This window comes from Parambassis ranga, chromosome 8 (genome assembly GCF_900634625.1).
Source record: "Parambassis ranga chromosome 8, fParRan2.1, whole genome shotgun sequence".
Classification (NCBI taxonomy): Eukaryota; Metazoa; Chordata; class Actinopteri; family Ambassidae; genus Parambassis; species Parambassis ranga.
In genome coordinates this window covers 12,487,435-12,501,691 of record NC_041029.1, presented here as the reverse complement: position 1 = coordinate 12,501,691, position 14,257 = coordinate 12,487,435, and the positions used below count along the sequence as shown (strand labels likewise).

General features: G+C 41.4%; 1 protein-coding gene across 3 annotated transcripts; it reads left to right on the top strand.

Moving 5' to 3' along the window:
- Positions 1 to 553: 553 nt before the first annotated feature.
- Positions 554 to 13,457, top strand: prkacaa (protein kinase, cAMP-dependent, catalytic, alpha, genome duplicate a). 3 transcript variants are annotated; one of them, XM_028413057.1, is made up of 10 exons: positions 554 to 1,329; positions 7,756 to 7,817; positions 8,383 to 8,511; positions 8,724 to 8,822; positions 8,906 to 8,988; positions 9,069 to 9,195; positions 9,310 to 9,405; positions 9,548 to 9,670; positions 10,187 to 10,351; positions 10,892 to 13,457. In XM_028413057.1, exons 1-10 carry the CDS (start codon positions 1,284 to 1,286, stop codon positions 11,015 to 11,017), a joined length of 1,056 nt encoding a protein of 351 aa, XP_028268858.1. In that variant the 5' UTR covers positions 554 to 1,283; the 3' UTR covers positions 11,018 to 13,457. The 3 variants fall into 3 exon arrangements, with proteins under 3 accessions (XP_028268858.1, XP_028268857.1, XP_028268859.1); XM_028413056.1 differs by lacking the exon at positions 554 to 1,329 and adding an exon at positions 2,898 to 3,115; XM_028413058.1 differs by lacking the exon at positions 554 to 1,329 and adding an exon at positions 5,293 to 5,739.
- Positions 13,458 to 14,257: the final 800 nt, after the last annotated feature.

Genomic DNA, 14,257 nt, shown 5'->3' with positions numbered 1-14,257 from the left:
ACAATTGCAATTGCATTGTAGAATGCATCTGTTTTGCAAGATTTTTTAGAATATGTACCAGACAGTATTTAGGTTTTACCATGATTAGGTTTAGCACAGCCAAATACTTGCTCTGTACCCCAAAAAAGCCTATCAGTGTGAGTAACCCCTAATATTTTCACATTTGACTAAAAATAGCCTTTGCTAACGTCACGCCCAATCACAGATTGGTTCGGTATGGGGGGAGGCTAGGCTACAGAGCGGACCTTTGTAAATATTTCACCGTAAATAGGACGATAATTGCAGGATCACTGCGTCAGATTTGTGTGTTCGGCGCATTTAAGTCCCATGAATCGTAAAGAGCTGATTTCAAGCAAAAAGAAAAACACGTACAGTTATGGGCGTATTGGCCACTAGCAACTCTAGGAGGCGGGACAAAGCCTTTTAACCGGCGAATCGCATCAATGCAAAGGTTTCATGTGGTGACGCTCAGCCAATCATCGCCGGGTTTGAGGCGTCTGTCACGTAAGCGTCTGCGTTTGTAGCCAATCAGAGACAAACAGGGGCGGGACCAGATGGATGGATGACTGGAGTTTCCCTTGCGGTCCGAAGATTAATGGAAGGGGTCTGTTGATCTGAGGAATTGACTATCAGGTGGTCGGTCCCAGGAAACCATAGCACTTGACGGCTTGTTCAGAAACGAATGGACAGATTTTCATTTCAATATTCAACAGCGGAAAACCCGCTAACTGGATACAAATTTTGTTTTCAGCTCTAAACAGAAAAGGCCTGCGTACACAGAGTTGCACCTGGCTAGTTCAGGCCAGGATACGACTGCAAGGGACGCTAGAAGCTAATGTTAGCTTGTTTGCTAGACGGAAAACGGCTTTCGACGACCTGTGTCCTGACTGGATGTTGGATAAATCCTCTTTTTCAAAAGGACAGTCGAGTGGCATCTTGATTTCCCTGTGCTCACTTGGAAAGTGACAATTTAACGCTATCAAGCTAACATCCGCTGGCTAATTCTGCAAGTTAGCTAACGTGCTAGCCTTGCTAACCTTAAGCGTTGTAGTGTTAGGTGCAGACTTTGACATATTCGCTTGGCTGGAGCTTTCCGTATTCAACACAAAAGGATTTGTGGGGATATACATTTAAACCTGTTGGTTAATAATGATATCTGTTAGCTAGTAGCTAGCTGCCAGGTGCATTTAGTCCAGCGACTGCGTTAGCGGTATAGCATCACTCAACGACTTGTAAAGGAAAACTCATTCCGAGCCTAGGGACTCCACCGTCAGCCTGCCATCATGGGCAACACGCCCACCGCAAAGAAGGGCAATGAGATGGAGAGCGGTGAGTAGCATTTACCTCTACTTTAAGCAGCTAGCTGTATCACACCGCCTCGTTTGCTGTCATTTCCTGATTCCCATAATGGCAGCGCACAAAAGGGTAAAACTTCACACTTGTACAGTGCATGAAGGCCCAGAGACTCTCCAACTCTTCATTATAACACCATGTTTCAACGTTTTTTAAGATCTGAACTGCAAAGGATGTTATTCATTCACTATGCTCATCCTGTGGTAAAACTCGTGATCAGAACCCCCGGGTTATACTCGGCAGCACCAGTGAGGATGACAACAACTAGCCTTATACAACAGTCATAGGTTTCCTTGTGGTTTGTGTTTCAGATTGTGTTTCATGAGGTTATGTCGGATTGCATTAACACTGCAAACCTGCCCAAAACACAGCACAGCTAAAACATTGTTTTAGCTACGTTCAAAATGCACATATATTTCAGGGTGTTTATATATTATATAATAAGTTGAATCTCAGTGCAGTGTGGACGTGAGCGTGGAGTCCTGTAGACTGGGAGTTGGTTGTTATCAGGGGAAGAGAAAGCCACCAGGACGGGGTCATATGATGCATGAGGGTGATCCTCTCCAGGCAGAAAGTTGGGAGTTGAGGAGTCTCAGGAGCAACATGTGATGTGCAGCATTTAGAACAAGGGCACTTGTATGTGTCACAGACTGTTTGTGCATGCATGGGGTTGAAGAAAGAGATGCTTGGACAGTGTTTTGCTATGTTTTTGAACTTAAATAAAAATGAAATAACAATAATAAACAGCATAATATAACAAAATAAATTGTTATTTGGAACTGTAGTGTCCCATTCCAAACACCTGGGCTGCCGCCTTGTTGTCAGGATCACTGATCTAGGAGAAAAGTTGGGAGGACACTGTTTCGTGTTTTTATTCATAACACCATAAATAACGCCCAAGTGTGCAAAGTCCAAACAGGCATCTGCGAAATGAGCCTCAGCTCCTTGTTGCTGGTAGAGAGTAGGTGTGAAGAATGGCCTCCAGTCTCTGTGTAACCCATCCATGGCTACCCATGTAACAAGGCCACAGATGCCATGCATAAAGAGGTATATAATCTGAGGATTAATAGGTTATAAAAAGAGACGGGGTATGCACTGCTGTTGGGAGGTTTGTTCATGTGTCATGCTTCACATCCTTATCAGCCTGATCGCTCTGGGCCCACCCTGATCCCCAGAGACAGGTGCAGACCAGGGGTCCAAAGCCCATATCCAGGAAAAGTAATTTTCCACAGAGCAGCTAATGACAACATGGCAGTCCATTTAGGTTTCTACGGAAAATGGAAAGGGGATGTTGTGAGCTGGCTCAGGTGTGGAGCGCTTGAACTTTCCGGGAAGAGTGTAGAGCTCTACCGCTGGGGTGCTGAGCTCATTTCTGGCCCACAGGAAGAAGCAGGGCGGACGGACACTGTGAACTGCAGCAGGAAGTGAAGGAGCAAGGAAGGTCCAGCCCAGGATTTACACAGTTGGTCATCGCCTCCTTTGCTATTTAATCTAATCTAATCGGCCAGGATAGCCTGAAGTTTGTACCTTTTTTTTTTTAAAGACTCCATCGGATTTCTCGATTGGTAAAGAATCTGGACGTACTGCAGTGCTGAAACTCTACACAGGCTATCAGCTGGCTTCCTCCAGCCTTGTATGATGTCTGTTATTCACAAGCTGGCAGGAAGGCTGTTTCACCGAGCTGGGCCTTGTCTAGGGGACATAGGCAGTGGAGAAGGCAGAAATGATCAACTACAGGAGGAGCTAGAGGCTTGCAGCTGGAGTGAGTTTCATTATGGAGCTGGACAGAAGCATCGGTTAGGGGTGGAGCTGTACTTTATATTGTGTCCTACCAGTTTATGCAGTCATAAATGTAGGTGCTTAGTGTTCTACATTTTGCAGCTTTTTTCTTGATAATGTTTGTTACCAATATCATCTCATGATCTGGTAAGTGGAGTGTAATGTTTAGATACTGGCCAGCATCTAAGGCGTATGTATGCATATGTCCCTGTGTACGACTGCTCACACACACAGAGCAGCCCTTTGTTTGTATGCTGTTGTTTCCAAAGAAGGGCATTTCTCAGTTACTGTGGGAGCATTGTCTGGGTACTATGCTGCACAGCTGCCTTAAATTTAAGTGTGATAATAAACCTCTAACACACACACATTATTTAATTTTGTTACTGTTTTTTGTAACATTGGCTGTAGGGCATTTAGAAGTCTCTTTTCTTCTTGTGTAAGTTTGAGAGTCTTGTACTGACAGACCATACACACAAACCGTTATGGCGAGTGACAGTTGTACTGAATTGTTTTTGAATTTGACTATTTAATAAGGTGGCAGTCTGTCCAAGTGTAACTCCTCCTGTCTATAAATATCTGGCTTCATGTCCTGCCCCTGCTGCACACAGCTGGTGTGTGTAACAGGGGCAGGTTTGTGTTTGCATCGCTCATCACTTCCTGTCTCCAGTTAAAGGGGTTTTGTTATACTCCCACACTGATTACCAGTGGACCTTGCTGTTGAAATGCCAATCAGCTGCTTCAGACAAGCTTACTGCACTGAACTGGCAGCTTTGCAGACTGACATGCTGCCAGACAACAGGACTGACATCCAGCTGCATGCGAGGAAAAGTTCAGGATGGAGTAATAAAGATAAATTTGTCTAGGTTGGTTTGGTTGAAAATAACAAAATGTTAGTCTTTAGTTTGCTGAGTATGAGATGACAGAATTCGTCATGTTCACTTCTCCCATCTATAGACCCAGGACCTAAGTGTCTATAAAAGGGGCGGAGCATTGAAAACACTCATGTGACACCAATAACATATCAGTGCAGTGTCTTTGGTCTCCCAAAGGTACAGGAATGCTACTTAAACACATAGTTCTCTGTAACAATAAGGCTGTATTTAAATACTGTACAATACAAGTGAGGCCAAAAGCCTGGTTAGCATTTTTTTTCCTCCCATAGCATCAAAATTATAAGCTGTAAATACCATCACCATCTTGGCACTGCCTGACTTCACACCCACAGTGGCTTTATTTGTTATCCTTGGAGGTTGTTGCTTGAACAAATAAGTGAGATTTTGTAATTAGTTTTTTCACCTTAGAGTACACTACTACCAATAAACAAATTTGAACCTTACCTGTCCTATACTTGCATTTGAATAGAAGAGAATAGGGACTGAAAAAAGACTGCCAGCTCTTTGCTCCTGGATTGGTTGCAGTTTAACTATCCAGTGGATTATAAAACAACTTTCCATTGGTGGCTTTGTCAGGAAATGTCCCTGCGACGGCCTGAAGACTAAAATTGATTTTGTCACTTTAACAGGCATGCAGACACATTACTAGCTTACATGCAGCTTACATGCAGCCTGTTTGTCTGCTTAACTGTTTTCTTGTGCACCACATGGGCCTTGTGTGCTTTCTGAACAAGGCCTGATGTAGTCCGAGACCTGATTTGGCGCGCTTCACAGTTTAATGTCGGTCAGCTTGCCCTAATATAACCCTTCTGTTCCTGCGTCAGAGTGGGCCACTGAGGCCCAGGGGAGAGATGTAGGATTGATTTTTGGAGGATCAATTCAGCACTGGCACTGCACATACTCTCTGGTGCATTTTGGCTGGGAGAAAAAGTTTCACTGTGGTTTGCACGTTTTCTCTCCTGAGAACACCACTTTTATGTTTTTGAAAACACCCAGATCGTCTCTGAAAGTTCTTCATCACAGATGTGACATCTGATTGGTTCTGCTAATTAGGGAAAGTTTCAGTTGCACTGAGATGCATCTAGTTCATCTCCAGAGTGTTTACTTAGGCCTAGTTTTCCATAGGACCTCAACTCTGGGTTGGATAAATATACCAGCTTGTGTTTTAGGCCCCTCCCTTTGGTGATCATGCCCCTGTTTAGATCAATATATAGCCTGTGTGTGTGCATGTGTGTGTGTTTGACATGAGAGGGAACAGCAGAGAGTACTTTGTGTACAGAATAAATATTGATACAAACCAAGCAAGGGTCCAATTGATCTGTGTGAGTGTAACGGTAACAGCACTGCTCTCCATTGTATGTGTGTCTGTTCACTGGAGGTGGATGCTACTTTTTGAATTTTGGAGACATTCACAGGAAAGAGTGAAGCCACTCTGACCACAAAGACTCTTGGCTGTTTTTTTCCCTGCTTAGTGGATGTGTGGGACTACTGATCTGACCGGTGTGCTCTTAGAAGGGGAGGATAGGTCATGAGTCAGTGGCTGTGAGGAAGAGGCCAAGGAAGAAGAACGAGGGAGACTTTGCAGGGCTAATGTGTGACAGGAAGAGCTCCAGAAGGCATGCAGGGAAGAGGGAGTCATCCTCACGCTCAAGTGAATCAGGGTCGCGCTCGACAGATGCTGCAGCACCAGAGCTGCCCATAGTCCTCCCAGATGGTAAGGACTTTAGGATCACAGCAAAGTCAGTGTGTGGACTTTTAGTTAATCAACTGCTGCACCTGTGGTAGTCATGGCAACCACAAATCGTAAATGTAACAGAAAAGAGAGAGTAAGAAAATTAGCAGCAGCATCAGTGTCCCATCTCTGTGAAGTTCCAGCTGTAACTCCATTTGCTTTCTGCTTGAAAGCAAAGCAACTTTCACAGGAAATGTTTTCTCCCTGGTGACCATTCTGATTCCATTGCTCTCTGTGGAAGCAACAGTGCTCTAGACATGTTTATGTGAACTTTGATCTTTGCTATTTTTGCTGGCTTTCTCCCATCGTATTGTTGAAGCTGCCGACCTTAAGAGAATTAGCAGGAAATCCCATTAGCAAATTGAGTATTAAACTTTTGTTTAGTGTGTTGATCACAAATATTTGCATGAGGCATTTCTATGTCATATTAGTTTTGTGATCCAAGCATTACTCCAAAATCATTTGTTTTAATGTTTAAGTTACAAAGCTGATGAATAAATTACTATGCACTTCCACTATTGACAACCCACTGGCTTTATTTAAACTGTGCTCCAGGCTGTTCTAGTGCATTGATTATCCTGGCAGACAAATAAAATCACACTTTCCTAAAAGGCTTTGCATGTGTAGCATCTATAAAATAATAGTGAAAACAAGTTTAGTATTGTTATGTCATCTGCATTTGTTACATTTTCTATCTAATTTGGCAGTAGTTCACTTATAGTTTCTGCCATTTTTTGTCTAAGGCTAACTGTAGTATTGGCACTATTCTCTTAGCTGGTGTGGCTAGTGAACAGATAGTAAGGAGGAATGAGGAAGGGCTGGTTATCTACATGTTCCCACAGAGCACTATGATTAGCCCCATAAAGATAAGGGCAAAAAAAACTTCTCCATTTGCCAATATAATTGCCAAGTTGTAATTAGCATCTGTTGAGAGAAGTAGGTTTATGTAATGCTTTGTGTAACCCCATGGTAAAGGATAAAATACCTTTTGTGGTGTCACAAACTGTGAATAAATTTCTCTGGAACAGTTTTGTGTGGCTCCTGCCATTTCTATCTTTCTAACTCCCAGATAAACCAGAGACAGGCACAAAGGTGTGGCTCGTAACAGTCACACATTCAATTTTGTAAAGAGCAAAGTTTTATATTATTTTTATAGTTTTATATTAATATTTTTTTTTATCTGTTTTATCAATAGAGAACCATTTCTGATGTAAGGTTGGACCTTTTAACATAGGGGTTGATTCACTTTTGAAGCCAACCCCCATATGAGAACTGCAGACACTTCCATGTGGGCCTCTTTTCCCGTCCCTGGAGGTTGCTGCTTGGGGCAATGATGTGTTTTGTTTTACTTATCTAATTGATTAGAAATTCTGCTTATATGTTGTGTATTTCGGTTCTCCGTTTGTGGCTTGTGTTAGTTTCGGCCTATAAATGTCCACTCTGACTGATACAGACATTTGTGTTCTTCCTGTACACAACATATCTGTCTGAAAAGGTTCAGGACTGCAGGCACATGTGTGTAAGAAACACTGTACTGCAAACACACCTCCCTCTGCTCTGCCTTTTGCAGGACAAGGTTATTGTGCACCTACTAGTTGCTAGACCATGATAAGTAGTAGCATGTAAAGAAATGCTGTAGAGTAACACTGCTGGCACACACTGGGACAGACTCACTTCCCAAAACAAACCCACAGGGCAGTTAGGCTGTGGGCATGCTCACCCTCATTTGTTACATAATATAAAATGATTGCTTGAGTTGATAGAAACCTAATTTTTTGCTTACAGATCATTACATTACATAGGATTTAAGTGTGTATGAAGTGTGCATGTGACCCTGTTAAAATCCCCCCCGAAATACCTTTCTAGTAAGATAAAGAACACAGCTGTGTGAGAGGACTTTTTCATTTATTTATTTTGTTGCAGAGCACCAGATTGTGATCTGCTCTTTGGGTGTTGATTGTTTTACAGTCTGTAACTCTTTCCTTTTTCCATTTGCAGTGAAGGAGTTTCTTGCCAAAGCCAAAGAAGATTTCCTGAAGAAATGGGAGAATCCAGCACAGGTGAGAGATTTCTGTATTTCTGTTTATTCTACCATTTCACTTAACCTAATAAAGAAGTGTCTTCTGACCTTGTTTTTCTCATGTTCACTCTCTGAGGCAGAGTCAGAGTCCTGCCCATGAACTAATGAAGGCCTATTTATTTTAGTGGGCCGGTGCACCCTCTGGTGGGCATATGTGAATTACATGCATTTTTTTTTACCATAGGCGCAATAAAAATATTGGCTCCAACAAAAGACAAGATGTCTAATTCACCTTTATCCTTTGAACCACATGCAACCTTTATGGAAACACAATCCATAAAGTAAATAAAAAGATGGTTGTAGACAGCTTCTACAAAATCTGATACATGACTGCTGGTTCTAATGGAGTGAAGCATTTGTTTAATTTTTTTAAATTTATTTATAGAGGCATTAGAACAGTATAAATATATATTACCATTTTAAGCTCAGTTTTGTTATATTTACAGAACAGAAAATTTTCTTGAAGAACAAACGAAAGGCTGCTTTGGTTTGGTGCTTAAATGATAACTCAATGATAACCCCTGCTATCATTTTCTCCCCCTCAGCAAACTGCAGCGTTGGACCACTTTGAACGTTTGAAGACCTTAGGCACTGGTTCGTTTGGCCGAGTCATGTTGGTTAAACACAAAGAGTCGGGCCAGCATTTTGCCATGAAAATACTTGACAAACAGAAGGTAAGGACGTTTAAGAGAAGCATGCTGAAGTGTGTGTGCTTGACATGGGTGCTCTTGCTTTCTACCAAGCCTGTAGAAAACAATAAGTACTAGAATGTCATAAAAATACTTTGAAACGTCTGCAGTGTCTCAACAGTTTGACCTTAGAGATGGTTTCAGAAGGACCTGTTTGCTCATAGACACTATAGCATAACATGCCTCTTCCAACACAGGTAGTGAAGCTGAAGCAGATAGAACACACACTGAATGAGAAACGTATCCTGCAAGCTGTCAGCTTCCCCTTTCTGGTGCGACTGGAACACTCTTTTAAGGTATGCATTCAGTGGTTTATGTGAAACAATACATTGTTTTTGTTTGCATGTCAAACTAACCCCCTCCCCTCCTCTCACTGCAGGATAACAGTAATCTGTATATGATAATGGAGTATGTGCCTGGGGGTGAAATGTTCTCACACTTACGGAGGATCGGTAGATTCAGGTGAGTTGACTTAAACTCAACATAAATATTTCTATGCCCTATTGGTCGACTGTAAATATTGAGGCTTGTATGTTTTGCAGTGAACCACACGCCCGCTTCTACGCAGCCCAGATTGTACTGACCTTTGAATACCTTCACTCGCTGGATCTCATCTACCGAGATCTGAAACCGGAGAACCTGCTCATCGACCAGCAGGGTTACATACAGGTAGAGAATACATGTTGTTTTTTAATGAGAAACATATGGGATCAGTTAATTTTGACAAATGCGCTCCTATAAAGAATGTGAGGAGTACTCAGAGGTGTACACTCTGTGTCCTAGGTAACAGATTTTGGATTTGCAAAAAGGGTGAAAGGCCGAACCTGGACACTTTGCGGGACTCCAGAGTACCTGGCACCAGAGATCATCCTCAGTAAGGTAAGTGCTGAGCTCAGCCCACGGAGGACCTAATTAAGGATGCTTGTCGCACATCAGCTATAAAACATTTGCTTCTGTCTGTTCTAGTGCTCCTAGATTTTTTTAAGACATACATGAAACCCATTATTGTCTTTGTTTTCAGGGTTACAATAAAGCTGTGGACTGGTGGGCTCTGGGGGTACTGATATATGAGATGGCTGCTGGTTACCCTCCCTTCTTCGCAGACCAGCCTATTCAGATTTATGAAAAGATTGTATCAGGGAAGGTGAGTTTGGAGAATGCTGTCTGAATGATTTGATTGAATGATTTTTGAATGTACCTGAATGTATAAAGAACTTTAAATGAATGTATCAAATGCCTTAAAGGTCCCATATAATACACCATTTTGGGTTTGTAGCTTTAAATGCTAATGAGCTGCTCCTCCTCCTCCCTCCTTTTGTTAATACAATCCGTTACCGTGCATACCCCAGTGAAAACAAGACAGGACAGTTAATATTGGTAGTAACAAAAACAGGGGGCCTATCCCCTTATGATGTCATCAGGAGAAGGTAAATGATCGATGGAGAAATTAAATGGGATGATGACTGTTCCCACTTTAAATCTTGAAATCCCTTGCAGACATCTTTGGTGTCTGACTGGCTTCCTGCCATTCTATCTGTGAAATGGTGGGGAAAATGTAATTTAAAGAATAACAAAACAATAAGAATATAAAGAATCTAAAATGTTGTATCCTGCACTAATATACAGGACTCACGTTTCCATTGCTTTTTACTGTCTGCAGGTTCGCTTTCCCTCCCACTTCAGCTCAGACCTTAAGGATCTGTTGAGAAATTTGCTGCAGGTGGACCTGACTAAACGCTTCGGCAACCTCAGGAATGGAGTCAATGATATCAAGGGCCACAAGTGGTTTGCCACCACTGATTGGATTGCCATCTACCAGAGGAAGGTAAGGGGCCAGTCTACATATTGTATTGTTGTGCAACAACTCGTTATAGCTGGTGCTGACAAATGGTAAGTAAGTAGGTGTAGACTTTAGAATATATATCACATAATCTATGCTTTGTCTATACAAAGAATTACACTGGATGGAGAGGAATCTCCTTCTCCTTCATTTTCCTGGTTACTATGCTGACTTTGATTTTAATACTACAATCAGTATGTATTTTCTGATCCAGTCTTGGGATAAAACAGGAGCAATACATCATCAGCTGCAGAAAGCCTGCAGATCAGCCAAAAACTTGCTTTATTTTAATCACATAACTGCTTGTCACATGGGAGCCAATCATGGCCTTCCAGTTGCTCTGAGGAGTGCAGAATCTTTCTCTTTTAACAGAGTCATGTTGGTACAAATGGCGATTGTGATGACGTATAATGATTTTTAAGCAAAATCTGCTCATAATTTGTCTTAAGTCAGACTTTGGCTTAAATTGTCTCTAGTAAACCAAACTCCATTTATCTGAGTCTTTGATGTCCTGTTTGTTTCCAGGTGGAAGCTCCCTTTATTCCTAAGTGCAAAGGCCCCGGCGACACAAGCAACTTTGACGACTATGAGGAAGAAGAAATCAGAGTCTCCTTCACAGAGAAGTGTCCAAAGGAGTTTGCCGAGTTCTAGATTCCAACCATGAGTAGCGGGGAAAGAGAGACAGAGAGAGACAGGGATTTAGTAAGTAAACGGGGGTCTGAAGACAGGAAGCACTTGGGTGGACTTGCTTATTTGTGATGAAGATTTAATGTAAAATCTCCCCCCAGGCGAAAGGTAGGCAAAGCAAAGAAAGATCCAACAGAACCAGCAGTGTTGCCTTTTCTGATTGTTTCTCAGCTGTTACCTATTCATTTTATTTATCCCTCTTGTGTTTGTGGCAGGAGCTCGACGAGAACAAGCATAGATTGTGGCACTTGTATCTCTGATGGTTTAATGACACATTTTCAGTCTTTGCAGGTTGAGGCATTGATTTTTTTTTTTTTTTTTTTTTTTTTCGTTCAGGTCCTGAATCTGCTAGGCTCCTTTTTTTTGGTTTGTTTGTTTGTTTCGAACCGGCCCTTTCTTCAAGCTTCTCTCACAGTGATTGTTGTTTCTCGTCCCGCTCCATTTCTCCATCCTGAATCTGTCCAAGCAATATACCAAGTCCAACAGATGTGCCTATCACAACGCCAACTGGTTGAAAACCTGTGTGGAAAGCACTGGTGCAGAGCTTTGGCTGCGGCGGGCCTCATGCCCATTTGGTTGAAAGCTTGAACCCTCTGCATCTGCCGTTCTTAGCGCGGTGTGGCATGATTATGGGTTAGATGATGCTTTTTGCAGATGAAGCTGCAGTGATCAGATGAGAGATGATTTATTACAGTTAACTTCTAGGTCTTACTGCTTCAGAGGACCTGTGAGAAGTGACCATGAGGTCTGCATTTAAGTCTGTCTTTCTCTTAGCTGGATTTATTAGAGCATTTTAAAGAATCCTATTGGTGATCATTTTGTCCTTTTTATGTCGATCTCTGTGCTTGTGTGTTATTTAGTGCTCGAGGGTGGGTTAAAAAGCTGCGATTTAGCAGCAGCTAACATTGTGGTCACACTCCTGACTATTGTTTATTTAATTCATAGTACATTGATACATGTATATTGATAATATATATGTATAAATATATATATATATATGATAGAGAACATGGAATATCCATCCTTTTTTCAACATTGTCTCATAGTTGTGAAATGAAGATTTCATGAATAAATACGTAAATTCTGCCAAATTTGCAGTTTTCCATATGATGGTGGATTTTAAAAACTGTAGCAGACGACACGTTTGTGTTATTTTTGTACAATATCACTTTTAAAGAAATAATGCAGAGCTCTGCGATATAGATGTGGTGCGGTACCTGAGATGATGGATTAAATATTAAAATGGACCCTGGATGCTCTGATGGAGTAAGACCCAGTTACATGTGTCACTTAACTTGCTTCCCTTCTCTCTCGTGTGGTTCATACACCCCCTCCTGCCCTTTTGCCAAGTTTCTTTCTGTGGATGCAAGACAATCGCAGACCAAATCTAATTGCTGATCTGTTGAGTGAACATGTGGTGGTTTGATGAAGGATGTAAACTCCCCCCCCCATAGGCCCTATAGGTGCTAGAATCTGTCCATCTCACTGAGAAGCTTCTGTACACTGTTTGACGTGCATCGATCTATTTGTCTTGACATTTTTAGAATGTTTTTGATGATTTCAGTAGGCTTGAGTAATTATTTTTGGCACTGTCTTAATGTAATTGAGATGAAACGCAGGATAACTTTTGAATGTCTGGCAGAGATGTTTCATGATGATTTCTAATTTCTTTAAACTTGGGGTTTTTCTTGCATGTGGGGAATGCTGCCCAATGGCAAAACCTGGACCTGGAGACATATTTTGGGTGATTTTCACAGCTGATGGTCCTAATTTTTCTCAGAGTGGAACGGCGAGGTGAATCACCAACCTGCCCTGTCTTTTTTTGGAAAGTAGTGAAGCACAGGCCACAGATCTCCTGTTTAATTTGAAGAGAGCACATATAGACTAATATCTTTCATTATGTTCTGAGTTGGTGGGTAGAAGGCACTTGATCCACTGAAGCCATCACAATGTTTCTTTTTTTGTTTCCCCATACAAAACTTCCTGTCGGTTGTCTTTCTTTTCTATCAGCTAAACACTATCAACAGCTCTGTCTCCTGTTTGCCTTCTATTTGCATCAAGTCTCCACACACTCTTTATTCGAACATAACACTTTTTACATCTGAGATGTTTATGTGTTCATATTTTCTAATTGTATTTTCAAAAAAACGAAAAAAAAAAATAGCAAAAACAGAACATTAATCTTTTTTCCTCATGACCTGGGTACAGTGATTGTGTAGTCTATTGTACCTTTTTGGGAAACAAAAACTGTATATCCTTGCCTTTGACAGTCTTAACTATCTTACCCTCTGGAGAACTTGACAGATACCCTTAGAACACAATGAGTATGTTAAAAAAAATATATACATAAAGTAATATTTTGCAAAATGTATCATTCCAATAAAGTTTTACTTGTTAAGACTAATATGTCTGCTATCTCTCCTTTTGTCCGATAAAGATATCTGCAGCTTCAGGCTAACAGGCTACATGCTGGTAGGTGATGGTGGATTCTGTAGTCCTGTCTGTTACTGTAAATGTTTCAAGAGGCTGGCAGGCACAATTGAATAATGCAGCGTTGTGTTCATTCTGTCACACTGGGATAAGTTAGCAGCTAGCTTTCCAAATTTCAGGATCAGTTTTGAATTTTGTTGATTTTTGTTTTTGAAGGCAGATCTATGCGACCTCTGCAGCAAAACACATCAGAGGTTTGTCAGATGTTAACGAATTCATGTAATAAAATAGAAATACCTTCTGGCTTTCTTTCTTGGGTCATTTTCATGTTACAGGTCTCATCTGTGCAGGGTCTACTGGAGTCAACACAACCTCAAAGGAGAACACCCTGAAGGTGTCGTCTGCTTCTTTCAGGTAAGGTTTCTTTTGATGGTTCTTGCATCCTTTTTGTGCATGGAAATCCACCGTGAATTCCGAGCTTTTGGATGGCCCCGATTTTCAGTAGGACTTTGTGAGACGGCAGCATAAACATCTCTTTGGAACTGAAGTGATCTGCAATGAGGAAAAGGTGGTGAACGTTTCAGAATCAAAAACATCACAAATGGAATAAAAAAAGAAAAATGTGTCAACACTTGATGCTTGCTGTCGGTGGATTTACTGCGGGGGGTTTTATTTGCTTATTTTCGCTTTAAAAATTAAAAAGGTCTCACTTGTCAAAAAGACCCTCACATGTGAGAATATGAAAGACTATGAGGGATAAAGATCTTATAATAA